Below are 25,917 nucleotides of genomic sequence, written 5' to 3' on the forward strand. Positions count from 1 at the left end.
GAACAAGTATGGAGATCATACCGTATCTTTTACGTGCAAGTGTACATATACATGCACGCGTTTAGGTACAACATGTATGCGTAAAAATGTATGTGAGATATGTATGGTAGCCCACAAAAAACTTCACTTGAGAGTCAAGAGAGATGGCCCTCCAAAAGTGATGCTCAACTTGACTAGCATGACTTCTTCAAATGAAAGGATGGCCACAGGCCACTCCTTGTTTTCTGCCATGCCTTGTAATGTGTTGTAAGAGGCTAATAAGATAAGAAGATACCCCCACTTTGGCTCTTTATGCTTTTCTTAAGCTTCCTTCCTTCTTTCCATCCCCTATTTCCTCACCATCCAACACCAAATCTTTTAAACCATCATGGGAGAGACTGCACATTGAGTTACTTTCATTTTTTGACACATTACCCACTTGTATTCTATTCTAAAAATCATATACACTCCTCACTATTCAAAGAAAAACTTTAACGATAATGTTTGGCTAGCTAGGGCAGTTCACCAGGTGGAACATTGTGGGGTCGGATCAACCCAAAATACAGAGAATCTCATGCTTTCGTATGAGCTTATTTACGAATAGTGCGTGGTCGGGATATCCATACACAAGTTTGGTGATCTCAACCCAACATCTAGCTAGGTGGGATGTTGCAATGCTTTGGAATTCCGGTCTACCTCACCTAATAAACTAAACATGACATGTTGCTATTGTGGTTATGCGCTTGGAGGATTTCACTAGGGACTTTTGATGAGTTATGATAGAAAAAGTGCATGGAGTTGTATCTCTTCTGGCAGCCACATCTTGATTTTTGTTCTTAGGAGGCTTGTAATTTAAGTCCAGTCGCCACTAGTTGTTGAACTGCCCACTTTATTCACATGAACTCCACATAGTTAAATGACAAATATTTGTAGTTGGATACCGGCCCTAAGGATGAAAATTCAACTTGGGATATATTTCAGTTTCCATTACTACAATTAACTCTTTTGTGCTAAATTGAACCAAAAGGTGCTGAATCATTCATCACAACGTTTTACGTCAACCAGAACTTGACAATCACAAACTTATTTACAGTAAGAAAGACGGTTTGAATTGCAATAGGTTCACAGTTGGAATCTCTAAAATGAAAAAGATTAGAAGTCATCATAGCCATGGATATAAAATGGTCCAAAAGTTGCATTAGTTATAAGCATATTAAGCTTTAACTAAGTCATAATTAAGCTAGTAGTCTTAGCAGTTGGGGCTTGTTCACTCGAATGCTATTAATTAATCACAATTATTAACAGATTAATTAGCTTCACGGTGACAGATTAAACTAAAATTGAGTGCATCTGCTAAAAAAAAGTCTGCAATCTCAACCAGATTTGTTTTATCTTTTTTTTCTTATATATATTTTACGTAGTGATATATGAGTGTGTGAGTGTATATTATGAAGCAACTACAAAATCCACTAGCTTGTTTGTGTGTGTGTATGTGTGTGTGTGTGTGTGTGTATAGATAGATAGATAGATAGATAGATATAGATATATTCATGGACCAATGCATAAAGATGCATATGTTTCTTCAAGAGTAATAATGCTGCATGTGTTAGTGAGAAAGCACTCACCAGCAATGCTTAAGGAATACTCAAATCAGTCAAATATTTGACTTTAAAACGAGATAGAATATATAACAACATTTAAGGAATCATGGTAAAATGGGAGTAATGTGTTATACTATTTTTTTTTTTTTAATTGTGTTAGACTGTGAATGTTGAAGAAGAGAAACGATGGAAACTTGTACTATTAATTTCTATTTCTGATCTTGTTTGTTGTTTGTAAAGAAAACAAAGTCAGTATTTCTACGTCTCTTCATAATTACAATATAACTCATTTGTATAGACAAAAGTGACATAGACAACAACTATAATCTTACGGCTATGGCAAACATAAAGCAAAGAAAGTTGTAGCAAACAGTAAGGTGAAAGCTTGAGACCTATACCCTATACAGAAGTCTTCGATGAATTTAAAAAACTTATATCTAAACTACGTAAGAATTCTGTATTTACATTAATATTATAATTTACTGATATTTTCCGTTATTTATAACAGAAAGGTGTCAGCGAAAAATTAAAATTGTCTTGTGGGACCCTCCTCGTACCTTGCTAAATCTTCTGGTTGGAAGAGGTTTCTTTCTGCTTTGGGTTTAGCACCTATTCAGTGTTAAGTTCTTAACCATTTTTATTTGTTGCTTTTCAGCTCACTAAGCAATGGGTCTACTGGTTTAGTGTACTGCAGAGTATTTAATTGCTGCACCGCATATTCCGTCCTTATCCAAAGCCATGTGGGTTATGGAATCAAAGATTAGCTCATATAATAAGACATAAGAAATGTTAAGAAGATTCTCAAAATTAGAATTCTATCTGTCTTATTTTTTTGGCACGAGAATTGTGTCAATGTTATAAAATATTGAGTAAAAAAAATGAGATGACGGAGAGTCTATTCCATAGCATTTCTCACAAGTCATAATAGCTTTGCTTGTTAGATTTTGACAAAAATTGCTTACCATTCCACCATAAATTGATCTGGGATTTAAGGTGTCAATGCAAAATTCATCTTTTTAAATAGCGACTGTGTGTTGCACAAAGAATTTCTAAGTAGCGATCGTATTCGCAATCGATAATCAACGAGATAACTTTACTTCTTTAGATGGTCTTGGCCAGTAAGTAAAATTTATAACCAGCCTTCATAAATCTGAGGTATGAACGGATTTAAGGAGTTGTCAAATTTTCAAATAATTAGCACAAGAAATTGAAACATTCTATGCTTTTATCCGAGAACATATTCATGTTCCATAGTGCAGCACTGTTCTGCTGCCAGCAGTCATAAATCATTTTGACTGATCGCATCCACTGTTAACTTTTTCCAGACAATGTTATCACGTTACAAACCACTTTAATCTATGTAGTCGTAGAGTAGGGTTTGAGTTCGTGTCAAATGGGATGAATACATTGCCTTGACCAACTAATTTAAACTACAGCTTTAAGGTGTTGCTTTTCATCTTCAAAACTACTACAACAGTCAATTTACGAAGATAATTCAAAACTACATCGCGTTATCTTACTATGAAGACCACCGTTACGCTTACATTATCGGTATATTTTCAGGACAACCCTACAAAGATGACAATTCTGGATCTCCTAATGAAGGTATGAAGGGAATTTTCCATTTCCACACCAGCTAATAAAATAGAGACCTAAACAACAAATTACCTTCTATTTCACTATGTTACAGGGACGGCGAGCTTTCATCTCCCAATAAATCAGAATCAGGCATTCGAATCGGCAGAGGATTATCTCCCTTTCTAATCTTTCTCCCCTTCTATTTGAACAGTTATGTTAAGTCACGTCAACATCTTATATTGATTAATATTTTTATAGAGACAATAAGATAAAAAACAATATGTGAGAGGAGGGAAGAGAAAGGAATGAAAATAAGAAGGAAGAGAATCCTACTCCATTGGAATTACACAAGTCCCCATTAGTCGTTTCTCATCCTCGAGAGAACGATTATGGATTCCTTATGCACCCCACACTGGAACATCAGCTTGATGCTCTGGTCCAATGGCGGCAGACTTCCGAGGAGGGTGATCCAAAAGTACAGAACAAATATCCTCGGATTGAGTCAAGGTCCTTATGATGTCCCACTTGTCTTGGGTGCTTGAAAGAAACAAATATTTCCTCATCATCATCATGTGATCGTTTCTGTACCATATTAAACTGCAGGAACGAGACAAGAAACGTTCAGATAAAATGCAAATGAAATGCCTAAAAGAATTTTACACCTTCTTACACATCCAAAACATATCAAATACCATCACAATCACAAGTCCACGTTATATCAACTTGCTTCGACTCGCATAAACACAACTTTAATAGTTCAAAGCAACAACGTACGTAAATTAAACAATACTGAATGCAACAAACATACATAAATACCTCAAACGTGTAAATTTTCCTGCTAAGAATGGTTACTTCTGAAAGTCATTTGTTTCCCCAATCAATGACACTATAGTTCCCCATGTTAGTTAACGTCTTAATCACAACATTACATCATATAACTACAAGTCCATCAAATTTTTTTTTTTCCATAAGAAAATTACAATTATAATTGATATCGGGTGTTGTGGGGCCAATTATTTGAGCACCCTCCACATAAAAGGGACAGACATCACTAATAGTACAGGAGGGCAATTTGGTAAATATGACATGCCGCTTTATTTCTAATCAAAGGGTGCCCTTTTTAGCTAAAAATCAAGGTGCCTCTTTTAGTTAAAAACAGGTGCTCCTTTTAGCTAGAAACAAGGTGTCCATATCGCATCACATAATTTAGCAAGAAATGATTTTACTTGTCGGAATTGTTATTAACATTCTAAAAGTCTTATTCTATATTTTAAACTTTCTATATTTGTAAAGAAAAATACATTTGTGAGGAGTGTAAAATGAGATTTTTGAAATGTTAATAACACTTCTCTTACTTATTTATTATATTTATTTTTCATGCAAAAATTAATAATTTCATCATAAATTAACAAAAGAGCTCGGTTTATACCTCAGGAAAAAATCTTCGAGAAATAAAGCAAATCGCTGAATTGGAAGATAGGAGCTTTGATTGATATGCACCCAAAGGGAAAACTGAGCTTAATCGAATCAATCTAACTTTTCCTCAACCTAATTTCACAAAATCAAGAAAAGCCCCAAATTAAAAACCCTAACCCTAGATCTTGAATTCTTTATGAAATCCCCAAAATTGTATCCAGCTCTGTAGACAAATACAGTTGATGGGCTATAAAAAAAACCTCATAGAATTATAGATCTATGGATCGAAACCCAAAAATCAGAAAACCTAAACAACGAAAAGAATTCGACCAAATTTAAAAAAATTGGAAAAAATATTACAGCGGGAAGTGAAAAAACACTAATCCGATAAAAGTTTAGTCAGATCTACAAATGAAGAAGAAGATCAAACATTTCTTGAAACCCTAACCCTAGAATTAGATAGGGAACACGGATCAAGATAAAATTGGGATCGATTGACAAAGGAGAAAACGAATTGATCGAATCTGAGATCAATTTCTGGATCGAGACAAAAAATGGAGATGGAATCGGGCGGAAGAAATGGTCGAGGTCGATAAAAGGGGCGGCGATTGGAGAAAAGGGGGCTTTTTTGTAAGTGGCTTGTCCAAGAACGAAAATAACAAAAAAAGACACGTATGGGATCGTAATTACGGAGAAAACCGCTCGTAGTGTGGGAAGAGACTAGTGATTGACACATGGCGTGTTGTTAGAGGAAAGTGGCTTCTGAACAGCTGTGCTTGATATTTGTCTCTTGGCTTCGAGAAAACTTTTAGTATCAGAACACGGTCTGTTACATAAATGTCATGATACGAATGATTGATATGTTTTTTCTATGTATTCAACACTTATATTATAATATTTAGTATACCAAATCGTGTTTTTGGTACAATAAAAAATGTTTTATTCTCTTTTTCGGTTGCATATTGGGTGGATTTTATCGGTGGATAGGATGACAATTCAGACAATGACGAAATGGTAATGAATGTTTTGTCATTTTGTCTTTTAGAAACGAGGATTTTTGCCATTTAATTAGACGATTTAGTTTGGGATTTTGATTTGATTAATTGTGGATTTCTTGTTACCATTCTCTCAAATGTTTTCATATTGAATTGGGTTCAGAAATGAAAATACGTTTAAATAATAAGTTGACGAATGTGTAAACATAACTCATTAAATTTACATGAGAGAAAAATTTCGGTAAAGACAAGTGAAATCGTTGTTATTAATGATTTATTTTAGATACACATGTTAAGGTAGGTCTAGCAGCACACGATCTTCACTTTGTTTGAGAATGTCTAAAATTCAACTCACACCGATATTGAGATGATTACAGTGGATTTGATATCAAGCTTTCGGTCAACTTGGGCAAATTACAGGTGATGCTGAAATTTGGGAGCTTTATTTTGGTCTACAGCTTGCAGTAGACAAAAGTATTTTAAGCCTTTGTGTAGAGATGGAAGCGGTTATAGTGGTTAATTTAATTAACAGTGTAACTAATACCAACTTTTATTCTCTTGCTAACATTATTGATCAGTGCAAAAAATTATGGTCGGCATAGCAGATTGAGAGTTGGTTCACGTCAACCAGGAGAAGAACTTTGTGGTGGACGACCTTGCTAATTGGAGTTATAATATGAATCTTAAGTACCATTATTTTGATAATCCACTTGAATAGATTGGAATTCATTTATTTGATGGTATGATCGGAGTCTCTAGGACTCAAAAATGTTACGTCAAATAAATGATAAATCCGTAATGTAGAATAACATTATATTAAGAAAAGAAAAGAAAAATAGATTGGATTCAATGTTCTCATTATATTCACTTTCCCCATGTTGTATCAACAGATGAAACATTTTACAGTTCAAATGTGTACATGTAATCAAACCCTTTCATATACAAGTTTTCCAAAGTCTGGCAAGTACTAAAGAAAACAGCATCAAAGTGTACAATCCAACAGAATCGAGTTTAGATACGTTTTATTTTGTATCTGACAAGACTGATCACAAAAAACAAGGGCGTCCCAACGATGGCCATCCGAAGCTACAAGAACGCTCGTACGAATTTGCAGCAGCGAAGAAACCCCCCCTCATTTGCATTGGAATGGCTTTGGCTCTCGTTAGAATCTGTCATCTGATCCGTTACAAAAACAAGTTAAATGCAAGTCGTTATAAGCAAGAAGAAATATGTCGAATGGACATGCTATTATAAGCGAAAAACTACACGAAAAGAGGTCTTGAAGTTGGGGAATTCGAAGACTAACAGACATGCAAATCTCATTTCTTAGCACGTAACTATCAATTTGTTTTAAGATAGCACCAGATACTTAGCTTTTCCAGTCAATTAGTCATACTGATAACTAGCACATGAACAACACGATGAGGACAGTAAAAGCTTAATGTGTATGGGGGAACGGTGAACAATTTAGCTTGAATAAGCTTATTTTGTTTGAAAAATATCAGCATAGTAGGCAAAACCAGAGGAGCAGTAATGAGAGGGCCACAACCAAGAATCAGAACTCGTCCAACAACTCCTATCTTTGTGCTAGTACAGATACTAGAACTCCAATGATATTTTGGTGCAGAACTTACTGTTTCAGGAATGTCAATGCCATACTCTCAAAGATCGATACCCTCATCAAGGCCTTTGGAACTGATCATCACATTTGAGTGAATTTGTTTGTCAAACTTCTTCTTCCTTCTCGCTTCAAACTCTTGAAATCCTTCCATCTAGATTTTTATCACAGGGTAAATGTTCAAATATATTGCGGGAAAAAAGGGATAGAAGTAAAACACTACATAGGAAAATGTGGCATACCTGCTGAAACTGATCCATGGAAATAGGGTTTCCATGGAGGGAAATATTCTGCAGCGCTTTACAGTCTTTCAACAGATTAGTGGGTATCTGTCAAACAAGGAGTACATCAATTTGCCATTCTTTATGTGGTTAAGTAAGTAAAACGAAACTTGTGAGTGGTAAAAACTATACCTTTTTCACATTATTATTGTCCAAGCAAAACGACTTTACGTGGATAAGGTTGCAGACTGACTCAGGAAGTTCGTCTATTGAATTATCTGAAACGCAACGCAGAATCATGAAGCTGTCAGTGGTAAATCAAAGAATTACGACCATAGAACCACATAGAGAAGGAAACAATCAACCTATTTAGATTGAACAAAAAAAAAACACATACAACCGACATCAATTAGCTGACTAACGCAACAATTTAAACATACCATCAGCTTGTAATTCTTCCAGAGAGAAGCAACTTCCGATGGATTCCGGAAGAGACTTTAACTTGTTCTTCGATACATTTAAAAGCTTTAACTGCATCAAATAATCCATTATTAGATCCTGGATTTTCACAAGGAATGCTAAATATTTGATATTCAAAAAATGTAAAAGTGAAATTCAGATACTCATTAATGCATTTTCCAATGTTTTGGCAAATTTAACTCGGACATAAAATTCCTAAAGCAGGAACAGCAAAACAGAAAAGCAGGTGGAAAATGCCAATGCACTTACATTCCGCAAGCTTCCAATAGTCGCAGGCAAAGACTCTAATGAATTTCCGGAGATGGATAACTGCTCAAGTCTGACCAACTGTCCCACTAGAAATCGGAAACATAGATCTTGTTAGTTAGACATCCCATGAGACATCTCATGATTAAGTCTTTGAAAGAAACAATGGTCCCATGCAGTTGAACAAACAATGGTCCCATACATTATCTTACTTAGAGAAGAGAATTACATTCATCAGGCAAGGACGTAACTCGATTTCCATCAAATGTCATAACTTTTAGGGACTCTAGTTTTGCCAAATTTATCGGTAGTCGGTCAATGAGGTTATGAGCTAATATCTGAAAAAATAGAGCAATCAAATTCAACTGTCAACTGATCATCCAAACGTATGAAAGAATAATTGTACACTTATATCAACAAATTGCCTTATGTAGAGATTACTTAATTCATGTGAACTATTTTAGCTGTTTGTTTATGAAAATAAAATAGGATGATTTGGAAAGAGACTCTAAGAAAAAACTTGGATCTAACGGAAGACATAGCACAAAATCAAGCGCAGTGGAGTTCTAGGATTCATATAGCCGACCCCACTTAGTGGGATAAGGCTTTCTTCTTCTTGTTGTTTATAAAAATAAAACAAAAACTTTTGAATCGAATACTATTTCTTGTTCATATATTTTGAACCGAATACTCTTATGCAATTCATTATCAGATTTAGAAAGAACTGAATCCCATCCAACAGTCCACTCATGATTACAACCTTCAATAAGAGGACCACCATTTTCATTACAAAAATTGTGCCACTATTTATTTATCGTTTTTTGTTCAACAGAGCTGGCGAATGTCAAAGTCTTAAAAACGTTGTGTATGACAAATTGCTTGTAGATCATAAATTTAGAAATGAGAAAAATAGTACATGTACAAGAAACAAATACATAATCTTACCAGTTTCTGCAGGTTTACTAATTTGCTGATATCCATAGGAATTTCAACTGCATGCAGAAATACAGAAGTAAACTACTAGATGTTTATGCTTAAGTTCTAAAAATATCGAAACCTTGAACACCAAGCCATGAAAAAACCTTTATCTTTACGTTAACCCATTGAATCTTTTTGTTAAAGAAGGTTAAGTGGAAATCAGATGCCTTCCAAAAATTAAACTGCATTGTTAAATTGTGAATAATATGCCTCACAGAGAACAGAACATTACCTATTTTATTGTTTGTTAGATCAATAGTACGTATGGACCTGTCCAGGTCGAGAACTTCAGCAGGAAATGTCTGTTCCAGAGAAAGCAACCAATCAATACATAGCATCGAACACACACACACATGAAATGAGGCAAAGCACCAGCTTTGTAGTGCTTTGCGTTTATCTAAAAGGCATAGATGGAACCCGAAGCTAGGTGTCTATGCACGATACAGAATGTATCACAATGTCAAATAACTGTTTCACTCGCAAAACCAAAGAACTAGAGAGAAACCGTGTCAGATGCTTGAACCGAATACACCAACAACAAAAACTGAAAACATCTCCATATAAACTCAAAGCTCTCTTTCGACTTCAATTAAAATTTGAACCAGAACACATCCAAAACATCTCAATCAACAGCACCCTTAAAAAAAAAGATTTGAACTTTATCACGATTCTCGTATTTAATTTGTAATCACAAGACACAGGGAAAATGTAAATTATGAGCAGCTACCAAATGAAACAATCAAAACTAATCAATTTATTCCACCCACCTCCCCAATATCTCACACCCAATTATTCAACTCCACAACAATCATCCAAAAAATAACCAAATTTTCAATCAACCACCCTAATAAATACAACCAATACACACACGAAGATATATACATACACACACATATATAAGCTTTGGGAGACAGAGATTGAGAGAGAAATTGCCTTCAATTTGGAGTCGCGGAGGCCAACAATGCCGGTGGATCGCCACCGAGCGGTCCGGCTCGCTTTCGAATCCGCGTTTTTGCTGGTAGCGCAACCCATCTCGTGGCCACCAAATTGATTTCACAAAATTTCCCCAAACAAAAAGCAACAAAATTCGAAAAAAAATTTATTTATTTATTTCTTTATATATACGTATGTATATAAATTCTCTGAATTTTCCTCTCTGCGCGGAGAATTTCGTCTCCGAAATTCAGAGGGAGTGAGAGAAATGAGATTTGTGCAGAGGTTTAGTCGGGGGTCAAGCTCGAAGCTATGGAGACCAAGAAGACGAAGCAGTCCAGTCGTCGTTTTCAACGACTGGTTTTGCAATTTTTCTGGGTCCCGAAAACCGCGTCTTTTTCCTACGTGGCTTACGCTGATTGGGGGTTCGATTGGTTAGTGCGGTTTTTACTGCAGGGGATCATGACTTTTGCTCCTTGGAATGTTTGGCGCTTTTGGGGCGGACTTCGCGCGAGTTTTTTGAACCGACGTTGGATCGGACTTTTTAGATCAAACGAATTTGGAGTTCTGGGCTTTGGATATCGGATTGGGCTTAGAGTTTTAAAAAATTTAGGATTTTTATAACAAATACTTTTTAAAATTGACTCATCCCATTCAGAAGATATTTGAAATTACAAATTCATTAATGTAGTTATTGAAAATAAGCGTTACAAATCAAAGTGGTATTTTCGTCACAATTTCGTTAAAAATTTTGTTATGTAATACATAATTAGGTTCCACAAATCTAATTAAATATTATCTGTGAATTAAAAATATTTAAATAAAAATAATAATTTTATTTTTGAATAATTAAAAACTAAAAAAAAAATCAATTAAAAAAAAAGGTGATGGTCTTGGAACACTTCCACTTCCAGACGGGATAAACAGCAGGCGGCCCGATTCCAATTCCCATTGAAAGGCTATCCATGATATTTGCTCTTTTATAACATTTTTTTTGAGAAAACTAATGAAAAATGTTTGAAAATTTTGAATTTTAATAATAAGAATAAAATAAAAGGTAAAGTGAATAGTACCATAATTGACTTTTTAGTGTAAAAATATAGTTTTTCGTTAAAGTAAAAAGTACCGTAGATTTTTCGTTAAAACTCACATTCTCTTCACTAAAACTTACAAACTCTTCATCCTCTATCGCCTTGTGAGGAATTGGAATAAGGCGGAATCAAATCGGATTTATGTTGAAATTGTTTATTAAGGATGATGTATTCAATTGAGAATTTGAGAAACTTTAATAGATTTATAAATTCATAGATTTTTATGGAGTTTAATTGATTTGTAGAGATTACATATAAAATTTTGATTCAATTCCCTCAAAATCTCATGGGAAGAGGTAAGATTTATGGATACTTAAAATACACTACAAAATTTCTTAAATTTCCTCTAATTCCTCAACTTTATTAAATTCTTTAAAATCAATTTCTAATTAAATACACTTGAAATGTTATAAACTTTTTAAAATCCTAATTGAATACATTCAGATTTCTAAGAATTTTAATAAACTATCTTAAAATTCTAATTAAATACATTTTAAATTTCAGATAATCAATTAAAATTCTAATTGAATATCCTTACCTTTGTTAAAAAATTAAAATCCCTCAAAATTCCCTGATTCTATGAACGCCTTCGTTTAAAAACAACGAGATTAACGCAGGCCCTCCCGTCCTCTCCCCGCGCTCTAAAAATCCCCATCTTCTTCCCTTCTGAATCTTCTTCTTCTCTTCTGATTACTCCTTCGTCTTCTGATTCCCCTTTGATTCTTTTCTTCTTCCAAATAACTAATTAATTCCAAATATTTATTTATTTATTATATTGGTCCTCTGTCTCTGTCTCTCTCTTACGCCCGCTTCTTCACTGGGTTTTGATTTGAAACCTGAAGGTGCTGGGTGCTGTGCTACCGGAGACGACACCATTGAAAGGGCTGGGAGGGGAAGGAGATAAGGTTATATTGGGTACAAAAAACTGATTCCGGCTTCAGAAATTATTTGTTGCCCTAAGGTAAGTTCTCTCGATTGATTCAAAATCCCTAACAAAAAACACTACTTAGGATTCCAGTGTGATCCTTTTTGTTTCAATTTGCGATAATTCCATTGAAATTTAGTTGCTTTTTAGCTTAGGCAGCTTGAATTAGTGTTAAATTGAATTGGCACCAAATTTCCATGCTCTATTTTTCTATTTTTTCCGAATTTAATGTTTTGCCGTTGTGTTGTTCAATGCAGTAAAAATGGGGAGCGAGAGCACTCTGAAGACGTGGGTATCCGATAAGCTAATGACGTTGCTCGGATACTCTAATGCCACTGTTGTTCAGTACATTATCGGAATAAGTTAGTTGTTCTTCGTCCTTGCCACTTTACCAGTTATTTGCTTTCGATTTTGTGAACTTCAAACGGATGATAGCAGCATTGTATGCAATTTGATTTGACTAATGGAAAATTGACATTTCTTGCAGCTAAACAAGCAAAATCACCGGCTGGTGTTGTAGGCAAGCTTGTAGAATATGGGTTTTCTTCGTCAGCTGAAACAAGTGCATTTGCTGAAGACATTTTTTCTAGAGTGCCTCGTAAAGAATCTGGTTTGAACGTGAGTTCTTATTCTAAATCAAATGAATGTATAGACTCAGGATTTTCGACCCCAGTTTTATCCATCTATGAAATCATGCCTTTCCTGATTGTTACTATTGTTTGTTATGTAAATCAGCAATATCAGAAACAAGAGAGGGAAGCTGCAATGTTGGTCAGGAAGCAGCAGACATATGCTCTTTTGGATGCAGATGATGACGACGACGATGATGGAGGTAGATCATCTGTCCCTGTTGTTTCAGAGTCAAGGAAACCAGATTCCCATAAGAAGCGGTTTAGGAAGAAGGGTTTGAGTCAAGAAGATGAAGACGATGAGGTTCCTTTAAACTTTTGTAATATAATATTCTGTTTTTGTTTGTCAGGGTAATTGTTGTTTTAACTTAGTGCAATGCTGCAGGGGATTGCACAAGAGGAAGAAAAGAGAAGGGTAAAAAGACGAACTTCGCCAGATGAAGATGATGGTTCAGAGGTTTTCTTCATATATATATATATTTTTTTTTAAATTTATGCATAGGTTCAGTTTCTCATAATTTGTCGCTGTTTTAATTGAAAAACAAAGTTAAGTAATAATGCATGAAGGAAGCAGAGATAAATTTGATTGAATTGATATAGTTCTTCAATACTTGTCCAGACTCACTTTGTAGTGTGGATGATTATTTTGACATCTTTTTACCCAATGGTATTATCTGCATCGTTCACAATGGGCACTATAGTTACAATTTTTTATTGCTCTCTCTCTCTCTCTCTCTCTCTCTCTCTCTCTCATAATAAAGCTCAGTACATTGAGTAGCAATTTTATATTCATTTTCCAGTTATAGATTTTTCCTTGTTCTTCTCTACCAGTTTTTAACATGTCCTCTATTTATAATGGCATGCAGTCAGAAGAAGAAAGATTGCGTGATCAAAGAGAGAGGGAGCAATTGGAGCGGAATATAAGGGAGCGGGACACAACAGCAACACGAAAGGTACAAATTTAGTTTTGAGCTGATTTTCATTTTCTACTTTTTCTTTGGTATCAAATCAGCTTGGATTGTCATCTTGCTTCGAGCTACTTCTGACGCTGCTTGTTTCCTTTCTCGTCACTAACATCTTTTTTTTGGCCCTTCCAACAGTTAACAGAGAGAAAGTTGTCAAAAAAGGAAGAAGGTACGACAACTTGAGGATATAATTACATCGACACATATTTGTCAAGAATTGCATATTCTGTGCTTGCGATTATACATCTAGATGCATATTCAGGATTTAAGTTCTCATTATGATGCATTGTACTATTGAACAGATGAGGCTATTCGGAGAACAAATGCTTTTGAGAAAAATGAAATTGAAGATTTAAGGTATGTCATTATCTATATATCATGAATTTACTAACTCTGAAGTCCTGCTTATTTATTTGGGTTCGTTCTTACAGGTAAAGTTCTATTCTTTTGGTAGGCAAAAGTAAACTTAAAATACCTGTTTTTTAAATAGTTAAAATATGCTTATTCATTTTTATTCTACCCATTCAGCAGTTAGCATTTTGATTAAAACTTTTGGGCAAGAGAACATATTTGCCTTTCTTTCTTATTTCGTTAAAGCCTTTAAGTTTTTGCACTATAATATCCACTATCATGTATGTGTTGTACTGTCTGTTCAAGTTATGTTAGGATTCCAAACTGTGTTTTCTAGTTGCAAAAGAACTTGGTGTTTCATTTTAACCTTAGGAAAGAGGGTCTTCACTCTTTTTTGTTTGACTGGTTGTGTGCACTTTCATTTGCTTTCTAGATTTTGCCCTACCCAATTTTTGAGTTGACGCTTTGGTATCGTTGTGTAAGTGACTCCTGTTGAAACCTCTGTGATTTACGCATAGAAAATGTGTCCCTGTCTCCGAATTGTTTTGTACACCGATAGTCTGGTTAGATGGCTTGTATGCTGGAGCTATTTAGGTTCACCCTAGAAAGCAAAGTACTAATAAAAAATATATAAACGTGTGTGTGTTTTCTGTATGACACCAAACAGGGTTCTTAGTTTATGTATTGATAAGCAGCTGGTCTGATATTTTTTATTCTCTGCTTCAGAAAAGTTTCAAGACAAGAATATCTAAAGAAAAGGGAGCAAAAGAAGTTGGAGGAAATCAGGTTTGAAGAGAAATACCTTTTGCCTTCTTCTAAAGTTAGCTCACACCACTCCCTTCCCCTCCTCCCACAATCAATGTTAATTATTGTTTTGAAATGTATCTCAGAGACGATTTAGAGGATGAGCAATACTTATTTGATGGCGTGAAACTCACTGAAGCAGAATATCGTGAATTAAGGTAATGAAAAAGCAGCTGCTGATTTTTTTTGTTCTGCTCAGTCTCGGGTTATTGCCTAGCATTTAGTAACTTCAATGAACCAACTATAAATAAAAAAAAATGGTCAGTTATTTTATCAGCAGCCATTTCTATATCCAGAGTCTAATTTTGTCTATTCATCAATTTTGTGCTGTACAGTTACAAGAAACAAATATACGAAATTGTGAAGAAGAGGTCAGATGAGCCTGAGGATGCGAATGAGGTAATTAGGGGTTTTTGATAGCTAACCACGGTTGGCTAGGTTACCTACATGAGCTGTTTCGAGAAGATTTTTCTACTGAGAATTTTTCCTTCCTGTTCACTTTGGAGTGATCAAGTGATTGAAATGCTTCGGCATATCATTATTTTATTATATTGTGGGTTTACTTAATCTCCTTACACATCAATGTTATCATCTGATTATGCGCTATACTTTCATTTTTTTGGTAATGCAGTACAGGATGCCGGACGCCTATGATGACGAGAATGGTGTTAATCAGGAGAAGAGATTTTCTGTGGCTGTGCAACGCTACAGGTAATTAGTTTGGAAATGAAGAATAACTACAACTATTATACCCAAACATATTCTTAACTGGTCTTGTTCTGTCTTCTTGAAATTTTTCTAATACCTATTTTGTTGTATAGGGACCAGAGTGCTGGGGATAAAATGAATCCATTTGCAGAACAGGAAGCTTGGGAGGATCACCAAATTGGTGAGTTCATGGTGAAGTTTAGCATCTAGGTGAACCTTCTTATATAATTTTAGACAAATGTCAGAAATTTTCATCTTGATGTCATCATCTTGCAGGAAAGGCAACGCTGAAATTTGGTTCTAAAAATAAAAAGCAAATGTCAGATGATTATCAGTAAGTTTACAAAGTTTCATCCTTTTGCTTCTGTTTTACCTGCTTGTTATTACCATCTGAAGTTGCAGTGTGTAATGAACCAAATTTATAGCAGAGGCACGCTCTGATAGCTTCTTTTGTTTCTGCATAAGCATGCTAAGTTTATTAACCGATGTCTTTTGATGTTCAGATTTGTATTTGAGGACCAGATTGACTTTATCAAGGCATCGGTGATGGATGGTGATAAGGTATTTCTATTAACAGTACCAGTTTTGACTTGACACATTCCTCTGGTATCACACTACACTTCTCATTGCTTATTTTGTGGGTGCAGTTTGATGATGATGGGGAACCCTCTGAGTTACTTGAGTCGAGGGCAAAATCAGCCTTAGAGAAGCTCCAGGTTGCTGATAATTTCATTTTCTTTTTTTTTTCCTTCTATATTTTCCTTGGCTTTTTGCTAAGATGTTTAACTGTGTTTGGTATGACGTACTTGATTTGAAGGGGGCTCTTTGCTAGTCTGGCTTTGTTTTTTCAGGCTGTTGGTTGTTTTCTGTTGGTACACTTTGAAGCAGTAGAGATTCTTGCAGTGTCAATTTAATTTGTGCCTGTCATTTATTAGTTAACTATATAATTAACCTTTAATGGTATTAAATCATAGGAGATTATATTGTTGTGTTTTACTAATCATATACGTTACTTTTTGCTCATTCAGGAGGATAGAAAAACATTACCCATCTACACATACCGTGACTTATTGCTCGATGCTGTTGAAAAACATCAGGTTTTTGTTAATGTTTTCTGTTACAAATTTATTATTTTTTACTAGAAATGCATTCATTCAAATGCACTGTAGCAGATGATTATCTTGCGCGAAATGGTTATGTTTTACTTTCACAATAGAAGCCATAGAGAATTCTAATAAATATCATATTATGATATTAACAAATCTCTAAGCGTTTTCTTGTATTACATGCCTTCATCTTTTGGTTTTCTAGGTCCTTGTTATTGTTGGTGAAACTGGTTCTGGAAAAACTACACAGATACCCCAATATCTTCACGAGGCTGGATACACAAAGCGTGGAAAGGTGTAAACTTTGTTTCTTGTAATATTATGGCTGTGCGATAGAAATCTGTCTATATTTATCATGCAACCATTCGACTCTAGTATGATATTTTAATTGAAATGGACAGTAATACGGGATAGCTCATTGTCATAAACTTTTTGCCTATTTTTCACTTATGGAGACTAACAATCTAGTAACTTTCTCAAACTACCTGAAAGGTTTTAAAATTATTAGACCAATAAAAAAGATGGACTCATGATTATACTATAATTGTCTGATGGTAGTTGAAGTTATACGACCTTATTCATTTTTCTTTCAGATTGGATGCACACAACCACGGAGAGTTGCTGCTATGAGTGTTGCTGCAAGGGTTTCTCAAGAAATGGGGGTCAAACTTGGGCATGAGGTATCCCAATTTCGTTGAATTGGTCTTTGTTCATTATGCTAATAACTAATAAGTTAATAACCTGAATGGATTAAAAGACAAATTAATGACCTGCAAAGACGTGATACTCTGATCTGATCTGATGTTCTGATGGTACTTACTGATGATATGCATTATTCTTTGTTTACCATTTTGAAATGTTTTTCTGGTTTCTTATCTGTTCTGAAAATGTACCCAAAACTAGAAAAAGCAATAGAGGTAGTGAGTGCTTTTTATGCCATATACAGGTTGGTTATTCCATTCGTTTTGAGGATTGCACATCCGAAAAGACTGTTTTGAAATATATGACAGATGGAATGCTGTTGCGAGAATTCCTTGGTGAACCAGATCTGGCTAGCTACAGGTAAAGCTAACTTAGTGGCATAATGATTGAATATTGGTTTTTTGGCTTTGTCTCACTGTCTGTCTGAAACTGTTTCAGTGTGGTGATGGTGGACGAGGCCCATGAGCGAACACTGTCAACTGATATTCTATTTGGATTAGTAAAGGTAAGCAGTAACTCTTTCATGTTTTCTAGTCATTTCTTTAGAGAGATTTTTGTGAACAGCATTATTCGTTAATGGTTGGACCAAACCATCAGTGCTTCCAATTTTTAAGTGACCTTTTGGGCGATAACTGATTAGTTGACCCCGGTTGAAGATTTAGTTTTCTTGGCTTTTTCATAATTTCTTCTTTTTAGTGAAAGTACTGTGCATGCTTTATGGAATAACTCTGGTTATGTGTGCCGGAATTTGAGCTGATGATTTTGGAAATGATTTATAATGACCACCCTGCTGGAAGCACTTAATAATAGACTCATGGATACCTCTGGTTTCTTCGAATATCTGATGGGTAGTGGTTTTTGTAATAGGATATTGCTCGGTTTAGACCCGATCTTAAACTGCTTATCTCAAGTGCAACGCTTGATGCTGAGAAGTTCAGTGATTATTTTGATTCTGCTCCAATTTTCAAAATTCCGGGGAGGCGGTATCCTGTTGAAATACATTACACGAAAGCACCAGAAGCTGATTACTTAGATGCAGCAATCGTAACTTCACTTCAAATCCATGTGACGCAACCGCCTGGAGATATATTGGTGTTCCTCACTGGTCAAGAAGAAATCGAGACAGCAGAAGAAATAATGAAGCACAGAACAAGGGGTCTAGGGACAAAAATTGCTGAGCTGATTATTTGTCCCATATATGCAAACCTACCAACTGAGCTGCAATCAAAAATTTTTGAGCCCACACCTGAAGGGGCAAGGAAGGTTGTCCTTGCCACAAATATTGCAGAAACTTCGCTTACTATTGATGGGATCAAATATGTTATTGATCCTGGTTTCTGCAAGATGAAGTCTTATAATCCAAGGACTGGGATGGAGTCGTTGCTAATCACTCCCATCTCAAAGGCATCAGCAATGCAGAGGGCAGGTCGATCTGGTAGAACGGGTCCTGGAAAGTGCTACCGCTTATATACTGCCTACAATTATTACAATGATTTGGACGATAACACAGTACCAGAAGTGCAGAGGACTAATCTCGCAAATGTTGTGCTTTCATTGAAGAGCCTTGGTATTCATGACTTGTTACATTTTGATTTTATGGACCCTCCACCATCTGAAGCATTACTAAAAGCCCTGGAACTTTTATTTGCACTAAGTGCATTAAATAAGGTGGGTGAGTTGACTAAAGTTGGTCGAAGGATGGCAGAGTTTCCACTTGACCCCATGCTATCTAAGATGATAGTTGCGTCTGATAAGTACAAGTGTTCAGATGAGATTATTTCCATTGCTGCCATGCTTTCCATTGGTAATTCAATCTTTTACCGTCCAAAGGACAAGCAAGTCCATGCAGACAATGCACGATTGAATTTTCACATGGGAAACGTCGGAGATCACATTGCATTGCTCAAGGTATACTTTTGCCTTCCTTTACTGTATAGTTTTGTTTCCATATTCCCTTTAGCGAACATGTCTGATGTTTAGGGCTTTAAACCATGACTTTGGGACTGGGGGATGAGAAAATGGTAAAGTTCATATTTTAACGTTAAGTAGTTATAAACTTATAATGAATTGAATGAGGTTGGTACTGATTCTATTATAAAAGATATAACAACCGTTGAATCAGAAACAAGTTAATTAAGATAAATTACTAACTGTGTCAAGTAACATTTCAGTTGTTATTGACCCCATATGTTTCTGTTTTTTCATAGGTTTATAATTCATGGAAAGAGACCAATTATTCAACCCAGTGGTGTTACGAGAATTATATACAGGTACATTTTGATATTTGAGACCGATGCTTGTTAAAATCTTGATGTATTTTTTATTTGAAACATTGATAATAGTTTAGGTGTTTCCGTTTTCATGTAGGTACTGATTAACATCTTGCTTTTACCATATCAATTTACACTATATTGACTCTTGAATATTTATCAACACTCTCTTACAGGTGAGAAGCATGAAGCGTGCTAGAGATATTAGAGACCAGCTCGAGGGACTCTTGGAGAGGGTGGAGATTGAGCTGGTTTCAAATATGAGTGATAACGAGACTATAAAGAAGGCCATTACATCTGGTAAATATACCATCACCGTTATAACCATAATGATTTAAAAGTGAAATCCTTCTTCCTTTTACTCTTGTTCATTGTTGAATTAAACTGTAATGGTTGCTATTTCTATCAGGCTTCTTCCCTCATTCCGCAAAGCTTCAAAAGAATGGATCTTATAGAACAGTCAAACATCCGCAGACTGTCCATATACATCCGAGCTCAGGGCTGTCACAGGTAAAGAAGAATTGCATTATCCTTGTTGCTACTTTCCATATGAGTTTAGTCTTTTGGTTCACAATCTAAACTGATCTCGCTCATGCTGTGCTTTATTTCTAACTCATTATATCGCATATGAACACATATACATGATACCAATTATAAAAAATTCAGGCTTTTGTACAATTTGGATAACCATTAAGGGAGATTTAATGCATCTGAACACATTTGTGTATCATATAGTAATTTGATGACAGATTTCATCTGATGGATTGCTCAATTGTGTATTTCTTTTTATTTCTCTTCAGGTGCTTCCAAGATGGGTTATATACCATGAATTGGTACTTACGACCAAGGAATATATGAGACAGGTATCTGCTCCCTTGTACCTTTCATTTTCCATGATCAATATTTCGTATACGTTATTTGCATTACAGCTAAAGCCTACAAATTAAATTGCAGGTGACAGAATTAAAGCCAGAGTGGTTAGTGGAAATAGCTCCGCATTATTACCAGCTGAAGGATGTTGAAGATGGTATGATCTCTCTCTCTCTCTCTCTCTCTCTCTCTCTCTCTCTCTCTATTATGTATTGTTATTCTGCTACTTTAATGTACGATTACCTCTATCGTCAATCATATAACTGTTGATTTCTCTAGTAAAAAGATTTCTTGTATCATTTGATTGATCAAATTGCTGAACTATTTTTATCAATGGCAGCGTTATCAAAGAAAATGCCTCGTGGAGAAGGGCGTGCGCAAGAAGGCTGAGAATTTGAAGATAATTGTATATACATCACTGGTGGCTTGTTGAAGCCTGCAAGTACAATTTTGTGTATTAAACTGTGTACTTTATCAAGTAGTTGACAGACTAACGACGCGGGCATTTCTGGAGATGGATCCTTTCGTAGTCACGGTACTGTTTCTACAAGAGAATCGGAGGATACTCTTACTGTCAGGTTACGATTTTGTTCGAGGTAGACGAGGATGTTTTGATCACATGTACAAACTCTCAGGAACACTAAATACAGGTTAATCTTGTGTAATAGCAGGTTTATGAGGTAGTGATGATGTCTTAATGGGGAGTTAGGCAGCTGAGTTGTATTCTGTATCAAACATTTGTGTAAGGAATATTATCCATTGATTGATTTTTATTTCACTCAAGATGGTAGGTTTTGTTTTTTTCCGGTTAGGAGCTCCTCGCGAGGAGAGAAACTTACCTACAAGTGGCAGTATCTCAAGTCCCAAGTCTATTATACGCCATCATGATTTAATTTTTCGGCATGATATTATGTGATTGGTTGATGTATCGTCACTTCAGTTCTTTCTTTTACGGGGGACTAGGGCTGAAGGCTACAAGTAGGCTCTTGGGATTGGACCAGTTTTTCAAATAAATAGTGGTTATTCGCCGGAAAGATTGCACATGTCAACTTTGCATATGCATTTGCAAATTACTCGTATACACGATTGACGTTAGCATTTGTCAAATATGTTGTCAGTCAACCGTCCCTTGCAGAAGTATGGATTATTGTTCACTTAATGATTGATTTAATCGTTCTAATCAACCATCAGAACAGTGTAAATTGCTAAACTTCAAAATTAGAATGCCTAATTTGAGTTCGTTTAGAAATACTTTTAAAATAGTTGAAAGCGTTTCTGGTAAAATAAAATTTATACCTAATTCTTAGTAAAAGTGCAAGTGAATCTTAAAAAGCATTTAAAATGCTTTTAGAACCTAAAAACGTTTTCATTTTAAAAGTACTTCCAAACGAGTCATTCGTCACTCTGTTAGCAGTAAGCAAGCATTAATAAAATTTGTTGTTTATTATCTCATAAGGACCAATGGATACAAAAAAAAAGGTAAAAATGTCACACTGTCTGAGATAACATGAAAGTAAAAACATGAGGTGAAAAGTAGAAGTTCAAAGAATCACTTCTGCTCTTTCAGCTGAAAGAAAAAATCCACACATCTTATGCCACAGCAGGCATGTCCTTGAGCCAAGAATCCAACGGCTTCCCGATCGAGTACACGATGAATCCGATCTCTCTCAGCTTCTCAACATCGACGACGTTCCTCCCATCGAACAAGAACGCAGGCTTCTGCATGTTGTCGTAAATCTTCTTGTAATCGAGCGTCTTGAACTCGTCCCACTCAGTCAGAATGCATATGCCATGAGCACCCTTTGTTGCCTCATAAGCATCCCACACTACACTCACTTCCTTGACCGCGGCAGGGCTCATTGGCTGCAGATGAACCGGATGGTCCCAATCAAACTTTTTCATCGAAAGATCCCTCCGAATCTGCTCCTCAGTAACCTGCAGATCATATATGCTCAAGTGCGCCTTGTCCCCCAACAGCCCGTTGCAAACATCAATGGCAGGGGTCTCCCTCGTGTCCCCGGTGTCTTTCTTGAATGCGAATCCAAGTATCGCAATCTTTTTGCCCGAAACAGTGTTGAACATCGAAGAGACAACCCTGTTCACGAAGCGGCTCTTTTGGTAGTCATTCACCTTGATCACTTGTTTCCAATAGTCTGCAACTTCAGGGAGGCCATTGCACTCGCAGATATAGACCAGGTTCAGAATGTCCTTCTGAAAACAAGACCCCCCGAATCCAACGCTGGCATTGAGAAACTTCGATCCAATTCTGGTGTCCTTGCCAACAGCATGGGAAACTTCTGAGATATTCGCTCCGGTGGCCTCGCAGAGAGCTGACATTGCATTCACTGACGAGATCCTCTGCGCCAGGAAGGCATTCGCTGCGAGCTTTGACAGCTCGGCTGACCACAGATTGGTTGTTATGATCCTGTCTTCCGGAACCCAATTTGCATACACTGCCTTCAATGCCTGGATTGCCTTCTGGCCATCCGGTGTTTCCCTCCCTCCGATCAACACGCGGTCGGGCTTGAAAAGATCCTCAATTGCTGTCCCCTCGGCAAGAAACTCCGGGTTCGAGAGAATCTGGTACTTGATTCCCTTGCTGTTGTGTGTCAAAATCTTTTCGATCGCCTCAGCGGTTTTCACTGGGACGGTTGATTTCTCAACAACAATCTTGTCGGATTTTGAAACATCAGCGATCATTCGAGCTGCGCTTTCCCAGTATGTCAAGTCTGCAGCCTTGCCGGCTCCAAGTCCCCGGGTTTTCGTTGGGGTGTTAACCGAAACAAAGATAATGTCCGCCTCCGCGACATGCTTTTCGACAGCAGTGCTGAAGAAGAGGTTCTTTCCTCTGCATTGCTTCACAATCTCGTCAAGACCTGGCTCGTAAATGGGGAGCTGGTCGCTGTTCCAGGCCGCGATTCGGGGCACGGAGATGTCTACCACTGCTACTTCGATGCCAGGGCACTTCAGGGCAATCACTGCCATGGTTGGACCCCCAACATAGCCAGCTCCAATGCAGCAGATCTTCACCATTTTTTCTTCTGTTGAAAACATGAAACAAAGCAATCTGTCAAGAGAAAATAAAATGCAGCTTCCTCTATAAAAACACCAAACTATAAGCTACTCTAAGAGGAGATTCGAACTTGGGTTCGGTGGGATGGGACGCACTGCGTTGGTCAATTGGCCTAACCTACGTCAGCAAGATTTAATCTTTGATATGGTAAAATTTGACTAAATCTAGGAAGTGAAAAAATGGTGTCCACAATTAAAAGATGCCTACTTGCTCAAAACTTAAAGGTGGACTATTCTAATTTATGGAAGGAGATTCGAATTTGGGTGCACAGGCGGGAACTAACTGGCCTAACACACATCTAGAAGATCCGACCTTTAATTTGACAAAACTTGACTAAATCTAGACGATGAACCAAGTGTCCACAATTTTAACGTGACTAACTTGCTCAAAACTTTCTACCATGCAAGAAAATCGTCATAACTCATAAGTAGAGCATCTAAACATGCAAGAAAATGGTGAAATTCTTTAACCTAATTTTACACAAGAAACCATGGCAGTACCTTGATAAAATTTCTGTAGGCTTCAAAAATGGAAGAAAGAAATAGAAGGTAAAGTAGGTTAGAGAGCGCGAGAGGAGAGAGCACAAACTACTGCAGGGAAGAAAGAGAGGAAAGAGGTGCTTAAATACCCAAAAGCACTTGTGAGATTTACATCAATTATGTTACTTTCACAAACCAAAGCAAAGTCAGATTAATAGAAAAGCGGGAATGGAGCATTCAACACGTTTCCAAACACCACCTTTCGCTTTCAGTAACAAACAAGGGAAATACAGCCACCCACTTTGTTTTTTATTTCCTTTCAAGTCAAAGAATGAAAACTGCTTACGAGAAAAGCAGATTTCCAAGGGTACCCATGTCACTAAAACACAGATAAAATTGAAGTCAATTGAAGAAAAAACAGTTTTTTGGCATAAAAACAAGGGTTCGAATCAAAGAGTCCGGCCAAACATAACCGATAGAACAGCAATTGCATTACAAATGGGTGATCAGGGTAAAAGCTGGACTGTACGCGTTTTTGGTTCATGTGCCACTATGCGATCATTAAACACCTCATGGGCGAGAAATGTGCACAAACAAGATCGGTTACAACCTTTTAAATGAAGGGATGTGATTTTTATCGAGAAATATGCACAAATAGATTCGGTTACAAACTTTTAAATGAAGGGACGTGATTTTTATCGAGAGAATGTGATTTCCGCACATATTTTTTCTCTTTGACCTTTGTTTTCTTTTATTTATGACGTTTGATTGAGTGAGTAAATCATAGGACCACAGAAGCGTGTAGAAAGAGAAAAGAGGTCTACAGGATATGGACACGAATCAAACAATAAAAAGGTGCAAAATCATAGTTTATACACGATTTATTGTTAGTTTATTAACCCTTAAATTTTTTTTATTTAAAATTTTATAATCGGTTCTATTTCTGCGCATTAACCAAAAATTAAACACCAGAATTTTACTAATCACCATAGCTAGTTAATAGAGGAAGCTTCAAAGTGCAGAAAGGAAAGGATGTGCTGGTGACTGGTGTGGTGGGGCTGAGAGAATGTTTGAGTAAGATGAAAGCCATGGCGATGGTACCTCAGAAGACAATTAACAAATGAGATTAACGTGTTCGTACCTCAGAAGATGCCCACAAATCAGCACAAACAAGAAACCAAAGGTTGATGGCAAAGCGTGAAGTAAACTACACAAGGATTATATATATATTAAATATATAATTTTGGAAAGGGCAGGGAGCTTTTGCTTTAGAGTCTGCAAAGTTTATGCAACCCGAGGCAGATATCAGTTATCGCAATAAAATGTGTTATATAGGCAGCGGTATTTGCATATTTATTTAGTTACTTAACAGGATTTGCGTATTAACGCGGACGATTTAATAAGTGTCATAATATAATTAATTGAATTTTTTTTCTTCTTCAAATTTATAACTAATTGTATTATGACACTTAATGTACAGAGTCGTATTTCTGACATGTTAAATTTTCTTTCCTATTTGGTAGATACATGAATGCCATAGATAAATACTCTATTTTTATAAAATGACGCTCACAAAATAATTATAATTTACTAGAATGTCATAAATGCGGTAGTTATAAGCTTTGACTTTATAATAATTTTAGAGGGCGTTTATTGTACCGGATTGTCTCATATTAGAATCACTTTAAAAACTATGTTGGATTGGTTTGGCATGAACTAAGTAGTATAAGAATAATGAAACGTTTGGTCCAATATCGAACTAAATCATAGACTAAATTATTTTTGAGATCCATATATTTTTTATCATTTTTTAATTCATCTAAATAATATTTTATTATTATTAATCCACATTATTTTTTTCTAAGTTACTCTCTCTCCCCCACTCTCTATCTTTCATTT

General features: G+C 36.1%; 3 protein-coding genes across 4 annotated transcripts; 1 reads left to right on the forward strand and 2 right to left on the reverse strand.

The window, feature by feature from the left end:
- Window positions 1-6,409: 6,409 nt before the first annotated feature.
- Window positions 6,410-10,379, reverse strand: LOC103931363 (plant intracellular Ras-group-related LRR protein 7). 2 transcript variants are annotated; one of them, XM_009340832.3, is made up of 10 exons: window positions 10,046-10,379; window positions 9,345-9,414; window positions 9,080-9,126; window positions 8,364-8,472; window positions 8,138-8,223; window positions 7,849-7,939; window positions 7,601-7,686; window positions 7,430-7,516; window positions 7,204-7,341; window positions 6,410-6,738 (listed from the first exon to the last, which is right to left on the reverse strand). In XM_009340832.3, the coding sequence occupies exons 1-9, from the start codon at window positions 10,142-10,144 to the stop codon at window positions 7,231-7,233; spliced, it is 786 nt and encodes a 261-aa protein (XP_009339107.2). In that variant the 5' UTR covers window positions 10,145-10,379; the 3' UTR covers window positions 6,410-6,738; window positions 7,204-7,230. The 2 variants fall into 2 exon arrangements, with proteins under 2 accessions (XP_009339107.2, XP_009339106.2); XM_009340831.3 differs by having other exon boundaries at window positions 6,410-6,745; window positions 10,046-10,378.
- A 1,332-nt stretch (window positions 10,380-11,711) lies between these two features.
- Window positions 11,712-21,249, forward strand: LOC103931362 (pre-mRNA-splicing factor ATP-dependent RNA helicase DEAH1). The gene is made up of 28 exons (XM_009340829.3): window positions 11,712-12,097; window positions 12,319-12,423; window positions 12,549-12,679; window positions 12,797-12,994; window positions 13,076-13,147; window positions 13,557-13,643; window positions 13,791-13,824; window positions 13,958-14,012; window positions 14,733-14,792; window positions 14,897-14,968; window positions 15,146-15,209; window positions 15,442-15,521; window positions 15,632-15,699; window positions 15,795-15,852; window positions 16,022-16,079; window positions 16,166-16,234; window positions 16,547-16,615; window positions 16,830-16,919; window positions 17,218-17,304; window positions 17,571-17,686; window positions 17,765-17,831; window positions 18,194-19,234; window positions 19,534-19,596; window positions 19,773-19,896; window positions 20,006-20,106; window positions 20,397-20,459; window positions 20,551-20,623; window positions 20,807-21,249. The coding sequence occupies exons 2-28, from the start codon at window positions 12,324-12,326 to the stop codon at window positions 20,854-20,856; spliced, it is 3,150 nt and encodes a 1,049-aa protein (XP_009339104.2). The 5' UTR covers window positions 11,712-12,097; window positions 12,319-12,323; the 3' UTR covers window positions 20,857-21,249.
- Window positions 21,250-21,890: 641 nt separating this feature from the next.
- LOC103931361 (UDP-glucose 6-dehydrogenase 5) lies at window positions 21,891-24,196 on the reverse strand. Its single transcript, XM_009340828.3, has 2 exons — window positions 24,040-24,196; window positions 21,891-23,507 (listed from the first exon to the last, which is right to left on the reverse strand). Exon 2 carries the CDS (start codon window positions 23,497-23,499, stop codon window positions 22,057-22,059), a length of 1,443 nt encoding a protein of 480 aa, XP_009339103.2. The 5' UTR covers window positions 23,500-23,507; window positions 24,040-24,196; the 3' UTR covers window positions 21,891-22,056.
- Between the last annotated feature and the right edge of the window lie 1,721 nt (window positions 24,197-25,917).

The sequence above is a fragment of a genome, unplaced genomic scaffold (genome assembly GCF_019419815.1).
Source record: "Pyrus x bretschneideri cultivar Hongxiangsu unplaced genomic scaffold, Pyrus_bretschneideri_v1 Contig3, whole genome shotgun sequence".
In the NCBI taxonomy this organism is placed as follows: Eukaryota; Viridiplantae; Streptophyta; class Magnoliopsida; order Rosales; family Rosaceae; genus Pyrus; species Pyrus x bretschneideri.

Coding starts and splice junctions, on each gene's coding strand:
- LOC103931363 (XM_009340832.3), bottom strand. CDS start 10,144: ATGGGTTGCGCTACCAGCAAAAACGCGGATTCGAAAGCGAGCCGGACC. Junction 9,127..9,344: donor TCTAACAAACAATAAAATAG/GTAATGTTCTGT, acceptor TTCTGCATGCAG/TTGAAATTCCTATGGATATC. Junction 7,687..7,848: donor GGAAGAATTACAAGCTGATG/GTATGTTTAAAT, acceptor GTTGCGTTTCAG/ATAATTCAATAGACGAACTT.
- LOC103931362 (XM_009340829.3), top strand. CDS start 12,324: ATGGGGAGCGAGAGCACTCTGAAGACGTGGGTATCCGATAAGCTAATG. Junction 15,853..16,021: donor CAAATGTCAGATGATTATCA/GTAAGTTTACAA, acceptor TTTGATGTTCAG/ATTTGTATTTGAGGACCAGA. Junction 19,597..19,772: donor GTTACGAGAATTATATACAG/GTACATTTTGAT, acceptor ACTCTCTTACAG/GTGAGAAGCATGAAGCGTGC.
- LOC103931361 (XM_009340828.3), bottom strand. CDS start 23,499: ATGGTGAAGATCTGCTGCATTGGAGCTGGCTATGTTGGGGGTCCAACC.